The 17,594-nt window shown below is 37.6% G+C and overlaps 1 protein-coding gene across 1 annotated transcript; it reads right to left on the minus strand.

The window, feature by feature from the left end:
• Positions 1–1,940: 1,940 nt before the first annotated feature.
• On the minus strand, positions 1,941–2,471 carry LOC113850869. Its single transcript, XM_027481393.1, has one exon. It carries the CDS (start codon positions 2,469–2,471, stop codon positions 1,941–1,943), a length of 531 nt encoding a protein of 176 aa, XP_027337194.1.
• Positions 2,472–17,594: the final 15,123 nt, after the last annotated feature.

Below are 17,594 nucleotides of genomic sequence, written 5' to 3' on the forward strand. Positions count from 1 at the left end.
CTAGGACACTTATAGGGCTATTGGTAAGTCACCTAACTCCATTAAATCCCCTAGACGTCGAGGTCGTCTATAATACCTTAAATTTAATTTCATTAAATATCAAATTTTATAAATGGGAGAGAATAAAATTTTATTCAAAATAGTTTTTCCCAGACATAGTTCATTAAAATATTTCAAAATAAGGATGGTTACAACTTGCATCAAATCATTGCTATAGGACTAATTCAATTACATCATAGTTCTAATAGATTTCTAGTCCTATAGTAGTTTAATCCATCCTTTCACTGATTCCAGTGCTGATCATCTTGATCACCCAAAAAGTAAATGTAAGGGTAAGTACTCTACACTATCTAATACACACCAACAAATGTAGAGTCTCACCTCGAATATTTCACATAATTTCTAACACATTTTACATAAGCATAATCTATCACAATTAATACTTTCCATTTCAGTTCACAACTGATGTACTCACTACACCAATAACCATATTTCACAAACACACGCACACATATGCGCTCACTGCACATAGCCACGCTCACTGTGACACTATGATAATAAATTCAAACCATGGATGGTCGCTGGCTACCCCCGCATCATGGATACCACATGTACGGTCACGAGTCGCTCGGCAAAAGGTAGTGGTCAAAGGTCTAGTCAGGAGGAGAGTGTGTGGCCTGTGGTGCACCCACACTCACCGTTGGTGTCACCATCTTCCACACCTCTAGTGTATGGCTGAACCATTAATAGGATCATTATAATGACATTTATCATGCTCCATTCACACACATTTTAGCCACATACAATATTCATTCACAACACACGACACAATGCCCATAGTCATTCATATTGCACGACACATAGGCCCACATTTGTTCACAACACACGACACAAGTGCCCATATTCATTCACGTTACATTCAACGCAAAACATTTTCAACACACACGGACAACAATTTCAACATAATACTCATCCAGCAATTTATTCCATTATACACACTATGTTCCACACAATCCTTTCAACCATTCATATTATTCAGCATCATCAAGATCCTACCCGACGCATTGTCCATCAAAATACGCAAGTTCACACATCATATCTCAATCACATTACAAAATATAGCAAACAAACGAATTCTCAAGCAAAATGAGATAGGTTAGAGTTTCCCCTTACCTCAAATTGAAGACCCACGCACAAACTCAACCAAGGAGCTCAACCAAAAAGATGCTCCCCACATGAATTTTGTCCTAAATACATGGAAGAAACCCATGAGAACTAAGGAAAATCAAGAAAACAGCTCCAAATGTGTTTCCAACCTTCAATCTTGTACCCAAAAGGCTTTGGACACAGTTTAATCGATAAGAATGGCTTAGGGATCGAGGGAAATGAGAGAGAGTTCAAAGGGAGAACTGGAAAATGATTTTCCCCAAACCGTAACCCCTAAAATACCCCTCTGGTCGCCACATTCTCGCTGCGGCAACAACCCCTGTTGTTATAGCGAAAATATCAAAGAAAACTACATTCTGGTTTCTGCAGAATCTCGCTGCAACGAGACCCTCTCCCTGCAGTGAGACTGCACCCAGAAATGCATCCCAAACTGTCGCTACAGCGAGGGATCTCTCGCTACAGCAAGAACCCCTAGTATTACACACTTAACCTGTTTCTCAGCCCAATCAATCCAGTCCAATTATACACGATTACATTTATACGTATACATGTGCATTTATACACATTAATATCATCATTACGCACTCAAGTGTAAATTCCAACATCCATTCACATATATACATATACACACACACACACACACACACACACACATATATATATATATATATATATATATATATAACAATAATCAATATTACAAAAATTCGGGGCATTACAACTCTCCCTTCCTTTAGGGAATTTCCTCCCCAAAATTCAACCAAGCGCATAGATTACACAAACAATTCCGGGTATAACTCTCTCATTCTACTCTCCGTTTCCAAGATGGCATCTCCCTCATCACTTAAGCTCCAAATCACCTTTAGCAATGAGATTTCCTTGCCCCTCAACTGCTTAGTACGGTGGTCTGCAATCCTCACCATATATACTTCATAGGACAAGTCTTCTCTTACTTGAACCGGGTCGAGATCAATCACATGGGAAGGATCTGGCACATACTGCCTAAGTTGTGACACATGGAACACCAGATGTAGTTTTGAGAGATTCAGAGGCAACGCTATCCGGTAAGCTGTAGGACTAATTCTACTCAGTGCTTCGAATGGCCTAATGAATTTAGGAGATAGCTTCTGAGATTTCAGGACTCTGCTAACTTCGGTCACAGGTGAGACCTTAAAAAACACATGGTCTCCTACCTGGAACTCCAACGACTTCCTTCTCTTATCATAGTAACTCTTTTGCCTATCCTGTGCAGCCTTTATCTTCTCCTTGATCATCTTGATCTGCTCATTCTGCCTTTGGATCATATTTGACGCACATAGATCCGCTTCTCTAGTCTCATATCAACACAATGGAGTCCTACACCTCTGCCCATATAAGGCCTCAAATGGTGCCATCCCAATGCTAGCATGATAGTTGTTATTATATATGAACTCCACCAGCGGCAGGCATTCTTCCCAAGTCCCCTACTGCTCTAGCACACAAGCTCTTAACAAGTCTTTTAGGGACTAGATAGTTCTCTTGGTTTTCCCATCAATTTGTGGACGATACGCAAACTAAGCTTCAACTTAGTGCCCAACGCCCTCTACAGGCTCTCCTAGAACCTTGAGGTAAACCTCAGGTTTCTATTAGACACTACACTGGTTGGCACTCCATGCAGCCTGACTATCTCCCTTACATACAAGTCCGCAAGCCTCTCTAACTTATACTTCATATTAATCAGGAGAAAGTGTGCAGCCTTAGTCAACCGATCCACTATCACCCAAATGGCATCATGGTTGTTCCTGGTCCTTGGCAACCCAGAAACAAAGTCCATGGAAATGCTGTCCCACTTCTACTAAGAGAAAATATCAAAGAAAACTGCATCCTGGTTTCTGTAGAATCTTGCTACAACGAAACCCTCTCGCTGCAGCGAGATTGTACCTAGAAATGCACCCCAAATTGTTACTCTGTCGCTATAGTGAGGGACCTCTCGCTACAGTGAGTAGGCGACAGTTTCACGTCTTCCTCCCAGGGTCTTCTCGCTACAGCGAGAACACCCCAGTATTACACACTTAACCTGTTTCTTAGCCCAATCAATCCAGTCCAATCATATACGAATACATTTATACGCATCCATGTGCATTTATACACATTCACATCATCATCACGTACTCAAGTGCAAATTCCAACATCCATTCACATATATACATATATATATATATATATAACAATAATCAATATTACAAAAATTCAGGGCATTACATCCTCCTTATCTTTCACCAATAGCAGTTAAAAAATAACCTTGTGACTTCCTTCACAGGGAGTGAGAATTCCCACATATTTGCCTTCTGAATAGTCATGCACATTTTCAGAGTTTCACTCCATTAATCACGCACACAGGCGCTGGCCAAATATAACATTTCACATAATTTCATCAACTATTCAGAACCACATATATATAGAGAATTGGCAAGTACTTATATCCGTGCCACAATGCACTTTCTCTATGTGTTCCAAGCTCACTAGCTTCATCTTTTTCCTTGAGTTCCAATCATTACCCAGCTAGTGTTACACTACTCATTTACTTTCAAAAAGAAAGAAAACAAAATTTTCACAAAGGTTTACTTTTAGTCATTAGATTCAATTATTGAACTCAAGGTCAGAGCTAAAACCCTAGCCAAACTCCTTAGAGCGCATATACTTACATACCAATTTACTCTCAGCATATCTCACGCATGTTCCCTAATGAGAACCGTACTCAATAAAAAATATTGCAATTAAATGCAGCTAGGGGTCGACCTAGATCGTCTCCTAAGGAATACCAGATTCAATCAAAGGTTCCCATGAACAAAGAAATTAAAATTACCAATAGGGGGATTTTGGAAAAATCAAGTTCTTTCAGGAATTTTAACAAACACTTGTAGTAGAATAGAATAAAACACTATTAAAAAGGCAGGTTGATTTATCCAATCATAACTAATCAATTAAAAACCAAATACCAAGCTGAAGATTGGAAACGAAAATTTGGAAAATAACAATAAAAATCCGGAACAAAAAAATACATACTAAAGCATATCAAAGACCGAAATTGCATCCAACAATTTTGAAAAGAACCAAGAACCAAGAATAACCAGCAAATTCGAAATTAAAATGAACAAGGAGCAGCAGATTCAACAGCTCAAGAGATTCAACAACAGATAGCAAAAATCGAAATGCAAGAAAGAGATTAACATCAACAGCCCAACCACAAGAAGCATAAATCTAAACCATACTTGCGAATTGAAAGAGAGAAGAGGAAGAAACAAACTCTAATTGGATAAATTGAGGAAGAACTAGCACATTTGTATTGAAAATCTCTGTAACCATGGCTGAAAGTCAATTTTTTGTTTTAAGAATCAAATTGTCCATTGCTAAAAAAGTTGAAGGAAAATTACGTAAGGTCCTCTCCTCCTTAATTAGGGTTATTCCCCCTCAGAATCTGGACCCAATGATTGGATCTTCTCGAAGCTTTCCTAATTGGGCCAGAAATTAATGAAATACATAACAAAACAAAGCCCAAAAATGGATAAATGTAGGGACAGTTCCGTGGGTACTTTTCGAGCTCAAAAATGACCATCTTCGGCTTGGAATTTGACAAAGCTTGTGAGATAAACATTTGTAGCTCCGTGTCTTAGCTTTCCAACGCATATCTAATCACTCAATTCCGAGTCTTGTAGCTCCAGATATGGCTTTAACAACAAGCAATGGTCAAACTACCAAAAAGAACGAAAATTGTTTAGTTTTGCAACTAAGCCCTCAAGTTCAAAGACAGTTAACAAACATTATAATACCACGAAATTAAGCATAAATGTGAGAGTAATTAAGGCCATAATGATATGCATTACTATACTAAAATACAGCCTATCAAATACCCCTACACTTAGCTTTTTGTACCCCTGGGCAAAATTAGAACATGCAACAATACCCCAAAAAGAAAAGCACAAGAAAGAAAATAGTTTATTATTCAATGTGAATCTCAGAAAATGCAAGGAACAAAGAACCTGTTACAATCCCAGTCAAAGCAACCAAACAGCCATGAGCATCGTTCAAGTATCTCAAGGCGTGACAAGAGCATCAATCAGTTCAAGAGGTGAATCAAAAGCAACCAAACCTCACAGAAGGTCTCAAGTGTCTAGGTATTCAATTTCAGCTCAATGCACTCAAGAAAACAAGCAACACATAGACTTGACAAGCCTCTAAAATCAGCACTCAAAACATATGCATATTGAAATCAAAAGGACTTTTCAAGGACGTTGTAATAGGGCCAAGGATAAGGGAGGATAAAATATGGATAAGAAGCTAAAATTAAAGGGAATAGAGGAGCAATGGGGACCAAGTCAATATACCCAAAACCTCTAATTCTAATCCTCTTCTTGGCTCCCTCAAACACTTTTATTCCTTTTTTTTTCTTACCTTGTCTCTCTTTCTTTTCTTTTCTTTTCTTTTTTTTTTTTTCAATTTTCATTATTTTTTCTTCACTTATTGGAAGAGACAAGATACCAAACAAATATACACAACAGTATTCAAAAGTATCCAATGAACACACACTCCCACACTTGTTCTCAAAACAATGCCAAAGCTCCAAAATTTCCTAAGGTTAAGGTAATCATGATTTTTCACTTAAGGCTAATAATGAGCTTCAAAACAAAGAAAGAGGAAAAACATAGGCTCAAAGGGGCTATCAAAGGAATTCAATCAAGGTAGGCTTATTTGGCCAGAGGCTCAAGAACAAAATTTCTTTAATCATTTCCACACATGCATATGAATCAAGAATCATCAACAAGAGTCAGGCCAAGGCAAATGTGCAAGTAATCAAGAGGCATACACACAAGAAAGAATAATAGATGGGGGCTCAAATCCTTACACATGGTAAATCAGTCACTTTCAAAACAACCTCTCAAACCTCAAGATAAACTCAACATGCCAAGAAACACACAGAATTCAATCCATGGAATATTAGGAAACTCAAAACCAAGAGTGCACAAGGCGTTTATTGCCTATACAAATCCAAGAATCCACAAGGAAACAAGACACAAAAACAAAACCAAAACCAAACCAAACCAAGAACAAAACAAAAACCAGAAACAAAACAAACCCAAAGCAAAAAGTCTCCCCCCCTCACACTGAAATGACACAGTGTCTCAATGTGGCACAAAAACATATCAATCCAGATAATCTAATCAATCAGAATCAGACATATGCAGTGAAAGTAAAGGAAGGAGAGAGAAAGAAAACTCCCTGAGTCATGGTGGTGTAAAAGATGTGGGGTCCAGCAAGGCAACCTCCTCCACTATGGTGTCCACCAAAGAAGGGTTAGTCAGAAAAGGTTTCAGGCGGTGCCCATTAACCTTGAAGCTCTTACCTGTGGATTCACTTTTGATCTCAACTGTACCATAAGGAAAAACATTAAGCACAACAAAAGGTCCAATCCACTTAGAACAAAGCTTACCACCCATGAGACCAAGCGTAGAATTATACAATAAAACCTGTTGACCAACCACAAATTCTTTCCTAGCTATCGAGCTATCGTGAAATATCTTGGTATTCTCCTTGTAGAAATTAGAGTTCTCATAGGCTTCAAGGAGGATCTCATTCAGTTCATTCAGCTGCAACTTCCTTTCCTCATCCAGTTCATTCGACCAGATCAGAGGACATATTACAAGTCTTTACAGCCCAATCCTCATTGACCAGATCAAAGGACATATTACAAGTCTTCACAGCCCAATAAGCTCAATGCTCTATCTCCACTGGCAAATGACATGCTTTACCAAAGATAACCCGGTAGGGAGACATCCCAATAAGTGCCTTGTAAGCAATCCTATGCACTCAGAGAGCATCCTCAAGCCTGGTACTCCAATCTTTCCTGTTGGGCTGAACAATCTTCTCTCGAATCCCCTTGATCTCCCTGTTTGAAATCTTAGCCTGTCCGTTAGTCTGGGGGTGATATGGTGTGGAAACTTTGTGAACTACCCCATACTTCCAAAGCAAGGCCTGCATGGACCTATTACAAAAATGAGTGCCCAGGTCGCTAATGATGGCTTTAGGTACACCAAACCTGCAAAAGATGTTAGATCTGACAAAATCCACAATAACTCGAACATTATTAGTCCGGGTGGCCTTAGCCTCCACCCATTTTGAAACATAATCAATAGCCAGAAGAATATATATAAAACCGAAAGAAACAAGGAAAGGGCCCATTAAATCTATACCCCAGACATCAAACACCTCACAAAACAGCATAGGCTGCTGAGGCATTGATAGTCATATGTTAGTACATCTTTCTCTCCATGTTTTTGGTTTAATTGAGTCTGATTAGTGTACTGTTTTGATGTATTAGTTTAGATTTGTGTTGGTAAGTCATGTAGGGTTTAAATGTAAATCTTTCTTAATTCCTGCCATAATTTCTTGTTTTGACACAGTTTCTTGCAAAGACCATATCTGGAGCTACACTACTCGGAATTGAACAAAATTTATGTCCCTGGAAAGATAAGAGAGAGATCTACAACTTCTCTGTTGGGAGAAAAGCCCGGTTCAAGCATCTTCAGGCCCAAAAATGCGTCACAATGTTGCAACCCTGCAATGACATTTTCAAAATTTGATTATATTGTTGACATTACTTAGTTAGGTGTTTAGGAACCCCATTAGGGAGTTGGGCCTTAATTAAGCCCAATTATTTTGTCTTTAAATAGAGGTTATGACTTCATGTAAAAGATTCTTTTCCCTCATTTTTTTCAGAATTCAAAAAGTCTCCATACTAAATTCTTTCTTCTCCTCTCCTTCATTTTCGTATTTTCATCTTCTCATCTTCTTCTCTCTTTTTCTTCCTCTTCCTCTCCTGTGGTTGGCCAAGCAAACATGATTATGAAGCAAGGTTAATTCATCAATCAGTTCAAGGTTTTAAGAACTACATTGCATTCGAGTTCCGGATTAGGTTCTATCGAATTTCTTCCTTTTTCTCTCTTTTCTGATTAGGTTAATTACGTTTTTCATGATATTGAATTTTTGTTTGTATCCTAAACAGAGAATGAGTTAATTTCAGATTTGAAATAATTGAATTCACCTAATTCAATCAATCAATTGTTCTGAATTTCATCAGAGTATTGGATTTGCGATTGCGGTTCTTGTTTTGATGGAATTCATAATCTAAATTTAGATTTTAGATTATTAATGTCGAATTGAATTAGTGTTGATTGGAATTTCGTTGGAATTGTATTCGTGTGAACAATGAGAATTGCATTGTAGGGATTGAGATCTTGAATTGGTTGAAGTTCATATTTCGTTGGAATTGTTCTTTATTCTTCTTCTGTTGTTTACAATTGAATTCAAAACAAATCCTCCCCCAAGCTAACTGTAAACTATATGATGGAACCGAAAGAGAGTGCATTTTATGTCCTTGTGAGATGAGCTAGGTTTGCTCCTTGTATTGCAAAATTGTTGAGAAAATCTAGCTTGTTTGATACCATTGCGACGTAGTTACCAAAATGGTGCCGTTGCTGAGGACATAAGTCATTTTGTTTTTATTTTGTCATATGCACTAACTGATTCTGTGTTTAAGCATTTATGCATTTTGTTGTGTATTGTGTTCTGTGCATTGTGTATTATGTTCTGTGTTAGTTTCCAAACTCTGTTCTTGTGTAATTGATTCTGTGTTTCGTTTCTGCATTTTGTAATTGATTTGTTTTTGCATTGTTGTTGTATTAATCTGCTGTTCATTGTGTTGTCCTCTGTGATTTGTTGTTTGTTTTCTTCAATAATCATTCCTAATTTCCAGTTTGATCACTAAGTATTTCGTGTTTGATACCTTGTGTGGTTGAACAAAATTTTGTCCATGTAAATGTCCAAACAGAAGAGTAGTAGAGGCAGAAAACAAAGGAATTCGCTATTGTTCCATTAGTCACTGTTCATGCACTAATCATGCACTATTCACCGCTATTCATCCGATTTTGAAAATTCCAAAAAATACTTAGAGATCGAATTTTGGTCTGAATTTTTTTGTCCACACTTCTTTTAGTGTTTATTAGTGTTTAGAGTTTGTAGATTTCAAAAATCATTAATAGAAAAAGATATACATCTTGGTGGCCAAGAAAATTTTTGTGAAACTTCAAAGTGGCATAACTTTTGCTAGAAAACTCAGAATTGAGCATATTGTATATGCATTTGGGGTAGAAAAAAATTTCCTATGCAATGCAACCATGAAGTTGGTTGAGGCTTCCCAAAATTTCAAAAATCGCTTGTTTTCTAAAATTTTTTTTTAGCATTTATTGACCTATTTTTCTTGATTTTAGGCCTCTAGTTTCCATAGCAAATCAATTCAAAAAATTCTGAAATTTTTTGTGGTGTTTTTCTATACCAAAAATAGATTTATCATGGTCTCACTTCATTCATATCTTGCATTTTGATGGTACTTGCTTTGTAAACTGACTTTATGCATTCTTTGAGTACTTGTTGTTCTTGTTAGTTCTAACCTTACATGACCAGGGCCAACCCTAGTGTATTGCATGAACCTGATCCTGAAATAGAAAGAACAATCCATAGGATAAGAGCTAATAAAAACAGTGGTAGTGTACTTTGTGAGTCTGAAACTGTTAATCCTACTATTAGTGAATCCGAGATTAAAAGTGAGGATATGGCTGATAACCCTGAGCTAACTTTGAAGGAATTGGCCACACCTAACGTAGTGTATCAGTCATGGTGTGTCCAATATCCTGAAGATGAATCAACTTGTTATGAGCTTAAATCTGGACTTATCCATTTGTTGCCAAAGTTTCATGGACTCACAGGTGAAGATCCTCATAAGCATTTAAAAGAGTTCCATGTGGTGTATTCTATCATGAGACCTCAAGGAGTGCCTGAAGACCATGTCAAAATGAAGGCGTTTCCTTTCTCTCTGGATGGTGTTGCAAAAGATTGGCTTTACTTCCTACCTTTAACAATCACTACATGGAATCAAATAAAGAGGTTATTTTTGGAGAAATTCTTCCCTGCCTCCAGAACTGTAGCAATAAGGAAAGAGATTTGTGGTATAAGGCAGTTGAATGGAGAGACTTTCTATGACTACTGGGAGAGATTCAACAAGCTGTGTGCTACCTATCCTCATCATCAAATAAGTGAGCAGTTACTAATTTAATATTTTTATGAAGGACTAACTTTGACGGACAGAAGCATGATAGATGCAGCAAGTGGAGGAGAATTGATGGATAAGACACCACAGGCTGCAAGGCAACTTATTACAAACATGGCAGCCAACACTCAACAATCCAGATTCAGAGGAGCTGCTAGGGGAGTAAATGAGATAGCACTTGGTGCTGGTACTAGTGTTGTTTATGGTGTGGAAAATCAGAGGCTGGAGAACAAAATCAATGAGTTGACCACCATAGTGAGGCATTTGGCCATTGGTCAACAACAAGTGAGTGCAGCAAGTGAGCAGCCAACAAGAGTCTGTGGCATATGTACTTCCACTGAGCACCCTACGGATTCATGCCTTACCTTGCAAGAGACAGATGCGAATGTTTTTGGAATCTACACCAACCAACAGCAGCAATATAGATCTCCAAACTAGCAACAGAATTATAAACCATACTCCCAGACATATAATCCAGGTTGGAGAGATAATCCAAACCTGAGATGGGGGTAGCAGCAACAAAATCAACAACCTTCATTTCAACCTACTGTAGGCAAATACCAGCCTCCATTCAGGCAACAGCCACCTCCACCACCCCTCCTGCATAAAAGAGTTAGCCATCATTCCAGGAGATGATGCAACAAATGGCTACAAACAACCTGCAATTTCAACAAAACATGCAAGCAACTGTCCAGGATTTGAGGATTCAGGTTGGACAACTAGCCACTCAATTGAGTCAGATTCAGTCTCAAGGTTCCAATAATCTTCCTTCTCAAACAGTCATGAATAGAAAGGGAAATGTAAGTGCTATTACCCTGCGAAGTGGAAAAGAGTTACCAGCAGTTGTAGCTGCAGCACCAGATTCTGAAAATAATAGTGATCATCCAATGAAAAACATATTCCACTTCCCTTCCCGAACAGACCAGTAGCAGCAAGAAAAAAACCAGAGTCAGATAATGAGTTGCTGGACATGTTCATTAGAATAAAAGTAAATATTCCTCTCCTTGATGCTATCCGACAAGTTCCTAAATATGCAAAGTTGCTAAAGGAATTGTGTACTAACAAGAGGAAGCTGAAGGGTAATGAGCGAGTGAGTATGGGGAGAAATGGTTCTACACTTCTCCAGAATAAGAATGTGTCTGCAATCATTCCACAGGACTTGCTCCCTGAGTTACCACAGAAGTGCAAAGATCCAGGAACTTTCACCATCCCTTGTACAATTGGAGAGAAAGTCTTTACAAATGCTATGTTGGATTTAGGTGCTTCAATTAATGTTATGCCTGCATCTGTTTTTAGATCATTGCAGATTGGAGATTTGATTCCTACAGGAATTGTCGTCTAGCTAGCAAACAAAAGCACTGCGCAGCTACTTGGTGTCGTGGAAGATGTTCTTGTAAAAGTTGAGGACCTCTTTTTTCCTGCTGATTTCTATATTTTAGAGATGGAGGATGACATGCTCAGCCATGCTACATTGATCCTTGGGAGACCATTCTTGAGGAGCGAACAAAGATAAATGTGCATGCAGGGACCCTTTCGATGGAGTTTGGTGACAATTTGGTGCAGTTCAACATTTTTTAGGCAATGAGACACCCAACAGAGAACCATTCTATTTTCAGTTTGGATGTTATTGATTTACTTGTTGATGACTGCATAAATTTAGATGATTTGTTTGTTGATTTCACAGATTCCACTAACCCATCATGTACTTGTGATGATTCATCTATTTGTGCTGTTTGTAGTGTTGATGTTGCAGGTGCAGCAGATATAGTTACACCAGTAGATGTTTCACCACTGGCAGTTGACCTATCTCCACCTCCATCAATAGAGCTTAAGCCTTTGCCTGCACATCTGAAGTATGCTTACTTAGAGGATAACCAGAGACTTCCTGTCATTATAGCTCGTGATCTCAAATCTGATCAAGAGGATAAACTACTGCAGGTTTTGAGAGATCATAGGAAGGCCATTGGTTGGACCCTTACTGATCTTCCTGGAATTAGTCCTGCTATTTGTATGCACCAAATTTTATTGGAGGATGAGTTTCGACCTATGAGACAGCCATAGAGACGACTCAATCCTACTATTTTAGATGTTGTGAAGAAGGAGGTCATAAAGCTACTGGCAGTAGGTAGTATTTATCCCATTTCTGACAGTAAGTGGGTTAGTCCTGTGTAGGTGGTCCCAAAGAAGATTGGGATGATTGTGGTGAAGAACCAGGATGATGAGTTGGTTCCAACCATAGTTCAAAACAGTTGGCGAGTTTGTGTAGATTACAGAAGACTTAATCAGGCTACTCGCAGGATCATTTTCCTCTTCTATTCATCGATCAGGTTTTGGAGAGGCTAGCAAGTAAATCCCATTACTGCTTTCTAGATGGATTTTCTGGGTACATGCAGGTTCATATTGCACCAGAGGACCAGTACAAGATCATATTCACCTGCCCATTTGGCACATTTGCTTACACCAAGATGCCATCTGGTTTTTGCAACGCTCCGGGCACTTTGCAGAGGTGTATGGTGAGTATATTTTCTGACCTTTTAGAGAGTTGCATGGAGGTGTTTATGGATGATTTTACTTCTATGGTTCTTCATTTGATGCATGCCTAGAGAGTTTATCTAAGGTGTTGCATAGGTGCATTCAAACTAACCTTGTGTTAAATTTTGAGAAGTGTCATTTTTTGGTTACACAGGGTATAGTCTTGGGTCACTTAGTCTCCAGTCAGGGTATTCAGATTGATAAGGCTAAAATTGATATCATTGTTTCTCTACCTTACCCCACTTCTGTGCGAGAAGTGCGTTCTTTCCTTGGACATGCAGGTTTTTACGAGAGATTTATACAGGACTTCAGCAAGATTACATTACCATTGTCCAAGCTCCTGCAAAAGGAGGTAGAGTTTGTTTTTGATTAACTTTGTCAGGTAGCTTTTCAAGAGCTGAAGAGGCGGCTTACCACCACACCTATTGCTGATATTGTGAATTACCTGGTTGCAGGTGTCTTTCCTACAAATGCGTCTAGAGCACAGATAGCCAAACTGAAAAGTAAGGCTAAATATTATGTTTGGGATGACCCTTATTTGTAGCAGTTTTGCAGTGACCAGGTGATCCGCAAGTGCATTCCAGATCAGGAGATCCATTTTGTGCTTCAATTTTGTCATAGTTCACCTGTTGGAGGACATTATGGATCATATAAGACAACTAGGAAGGTGTTGGAAAGTGGGTTTTACTGGCCTACCATTTTCAGAAATGCAAATTAGATCTCCAACACCTGTGAGCAATGTGAGAGAGCAGGGATGGCCATTACACATAGGCATGAGATGCCCCAGCAGCCGATCATTTCCTGTGAGGTTTTTGATGTTTGGGGTATTGATTTTATGGGTCCATTTCCTGCATCTTTTGGTTACACATTTATTTTACTTGTTGTTGATTATGTTTCCAAATAGGTGGAGGCTAAGGCCACCAAAACTAATGATTCTAAGGTTGTTGTGGATTTTGTTAGATCTAACATTTTTTGCAGGTTTGGTGTGCCTAAAGCCATTATCAGTGACAGGGGAAACCATTTCTGTAATAGAAGCATGCAGGCTTTGCTTCATAAGTATGGGGTTGTACAAAGAGTGTCTACAGCTTATCATCCCCAAACTAATGGCCAGGTCGAGGTTTTTAACAGGGAAATCAAGCAGATTTTGCAGAAGATAGTGCACCCCAATAGAAAAGATTGCAGCAAATTTTTGGATGATGCTCTTTGGGCCTATAGGACAGCTTACTAGACACCGATTAGGATGTCTCCTTACAAGATTGTGTTTGGTAAAGCATGTCATCTGCCTGTTGAGATTGAGCATAGAGCATATTGGGCGGTGAGACATTGTAACTTGGAGTTTGAACAAGCGGGTATAGAAAGGAAGCTTTAATTACAACAACTTGAGGAGCTTCGCTTGGAAGCATATTAGAACTCAAAAATATACAAGGAAAAAGTCAAACGCTTTCATGATAGACATATTTTGAGAAAGGAGTTCAAAGTGGGCCAACAAGTGCTTCTGTTCAATTCCTGCCTAAAACTTATAGCCGGTAAACTTAGATCTAGATGGAATGGTCCTTTTGTTGTTACTAATGTGTTTTCCCATGGTGCAGTGATAACCAAGTCGCAATAGTATCAAACAAACTAGATTTTCTTAACAATTTTGCAATAGAAGGAGTAAACTTAGGTCATCTCACAAGGACATAAAATGCATTCTGTTTCTGGTTCCATCATATAGTTTCATATTAGCTTAGGGAAGGATTGTTTTGAATTAAATTGTAAACAAAAAAAAAAAAAGAACAAAGAATAATTCCAACGAAATATGAAGTTCAACCAAATCAAGATCTTAATCACTACAACGTAATTCTCATTGTTACACGAATACAATTCCAACGAATTTCCAATCAACACTAATTCAATACGACATTAACAATCCAAAATCTAAATCTAGATTATGAATTCTATCAAAACAAGAACTGCAATCACAAATCCAATGCTCTAACAAAATTTAGAACAATTGATTGATTGATTGAATTAGGTGAATTCATTTATTTCAAATCTGAAATTCTCATTCTCTGTTTAGAATGCAAAAGAAAATTCAATATCATGAAAAACGTAATTATCCTAATCAGAAAAGAGGAGGAAGAGAGAGAATTCGATAGAACCTAATCCGAAACTCAAATGCAATTTAGTTCTTGAAACCTTGAACCGATTGATGGATTAGCCTTGCTTCATGATCATGCTTGCTTCGGCCAAAACTAGAAAATACGAAAAGATGGAAGGTAGAGAGACGAAAATAAAAGAGAGGAGAAGAAAGAATTTTAAAATAGAGACAAAAATAATGAGGGAAAAGAGGATTCATACATGAAGTTATAACCTCTATTTAAAGACAAAATAATTGGGCTTAATTAAGGCCCAACTCCCTAATGAGGTTCCTAAACACCTAACTAAGTAAAATCAACAATACAATCAAATTCTGAAAATTTCAGTGCAGGGCCGCAACATTGTGACGCAATTGTAACTTAGAGTTTGAACAAGTGGGTATGGAAAGGAAGCTTCAATTACAACAACTTGAGGAGCTTCACTTGGAAGCATATGAGAACTCAAAAATATATAAGGAAAAAGTCAAACGCCTTCATGATAGACATATTTTGAGAAAGGAGTTCAAAGTGGGCCAACAAGTGCTTCTGTTCAATTCCCGCCTAAAACTTATAGCCGGTAAACTTAGATCTAGATGAGATGGTCCTTTTGTTGTTACTAATGTGTTTTCCCATGGTGCAGTTGAAATTGAGAATGAAGTTACCAGTAGCATTTTCAAGTCAATGGACATCAACTCAAGGAATTTCATCAAAGTCCAAAGTTGGAGGAGGAAAATGTAGAAAACATGTCCATGGAAGCACCAACTCTTGGACCTTGAGGGAGTTCTTTTTCCATTCTGTACTTTTTGAGATTGTCTTTGTTGTGTGGCTGCATTGAGGACAATGTAACTTTTAAGTGTGGGGGGGGGGGGGGGAGTTGCATGCATAATTGTGTTGCTGTTTTCTGTTTTTCATTTTTCTGCTGTTTTCTATTTTTCATTTTTCTGCTGTTTTCTATTTTTAGTTACATAAATTTTCATTCTATCTTTTTATTTTCTAGATGTAGGAATTGTGAAAGTTGTTACACCATTTCTTATTGATAGGTTGCAATACTTGATATGAGTCATTTTTACATTTTTAGTTGAGCAACCTGCTTAAAAAATTTGAGTTTGATTCATTAATGATGGAGTATGAACCTTGTGAGGATTTTGAGCATATTTTGGTTGGAATATCTCATACAATAGCATCTTCTTTCTTGTGTGATTTCACTCATGTTGCTAGATTACCTTTTGTTTTGCCTTGTATCTTTTTAAAGCTTCTTGTCACATGCATTATTGATATGATTTAGACCTTTCTGGAAATTGTAGCTACTTTGTCAAATTGACTTACCTTGCATTGATTCCTCTTGTTTACCCCTCTTTGGGCCTTTATAACCCTTCCTTGATTTTAGCTCATTATAGGCTATATAGTGAAAAACCATGATGTTCCATAACCTTAGGGATTATAGGAGCTTTGGAATTGTTTTGGGAATGGGTCTTTAATAAGTGTGGGGGTGCCTCTAGGAAATGCTTCTATATTGTGGATATTGAGTTGTTTGGTATTAAAAAAACAAAACAAAACAAAACAAAGCAAAAGAAAAAAAATATATATATATAAAATAAATAAATAAATAAATAAAAAATGTGGCAAATCATAGGATTTAGGAGATTTTTCTAGGGGTAATCTTTTTACTTATTTGAACTTATTCCCAATTGCTCCTCTTTTCTCTATGGTTGTTTAAGCCTCAATGTCTTTTCCATCTAACCTTTACCTTGGCCACATTACAAGCTAAATTAAAGTCCTTTTGATCTTTAATAACATGTGTTTCAAGTTGTGGAAATTAGAAGCTTGTCAAAGCTTGCGTGCGCTAGTTTTCATGTTGTGTTGAGTGTAAATACTAGCAAAATAAAAATAAAAATTGAGAGTTAAGAGCTATATACTACCTTGTGAGGTTCTATCATTTTTGAGTCTTTCTTTATTTTGACTTGTCTTCTTGCTTACTCTTAATGTCATTTGTGTCTCATTGACTGTTTGTTGCCTTGATTCTAGAAATGTTTGTTCTCTTTCTTTATTCTTTGCATTGGAAATTCATTAGAAAGTTTTGAGAATTTTGTAAATACTTCTTGTTGTTTTAAAAGTTTTGCCCCGGAGTGCAAAGGATTAAGTGTGGGGGTATTTGATAGTCATATTTTAGTACATCTTTCTCTCCATGTTTTTGGTTTAATTGAGTCTCATTACTGTACTATTTTGATGTATTAGTTTAGATTTGTGTTGGTAAGTCATGTAAGATTTAAATATAAATCTTTCTTAATTCCCGCCATAATTTCTTGTTTTGACACAGTTTCTTGCAAAGACCATATCTGGAGCTACACTACTCGGAATTGAACAAAATTTGTGTCCTTAGAAAGATAAGAGAGATATCTACAACTTCTTTGTTGTGAGAAAAGCCCGGTTCAAGCACCTTCAGGCCCAAAAATGCATCACAATGTTGCGGCCCTGCAATGACATTCAAAATTTGATTGTATTGTTGACATTACTTAGTTAGGTGTTTAGGAACCTCATTAGGGAGTTGGGCCTTAATTAAGCCCAATTATTTTGTCTTTAAATAGAGGTTATGACTTCATGTAAAAGATTCTTTTCCTTCATTTTTTTTTCAGAATTCA

The sequence above is a fragment of the Abrus precatorius genome, unplaced genomic scaffold, assembly GCF_003935025.1.
Source record: "Abrus precatorius isolate BTA unplaced genomic scaffold, Abrus_2018 Scaffold9, whole genome shotgun sequence".
NCBI classification, from domain to species: domain Eukaryota; kingdom Viridiplantae; phylum Streptophyta; class Magnoliopsida; order Fabales; family Fabaceae; genus Abrus; species Abrus precatorius.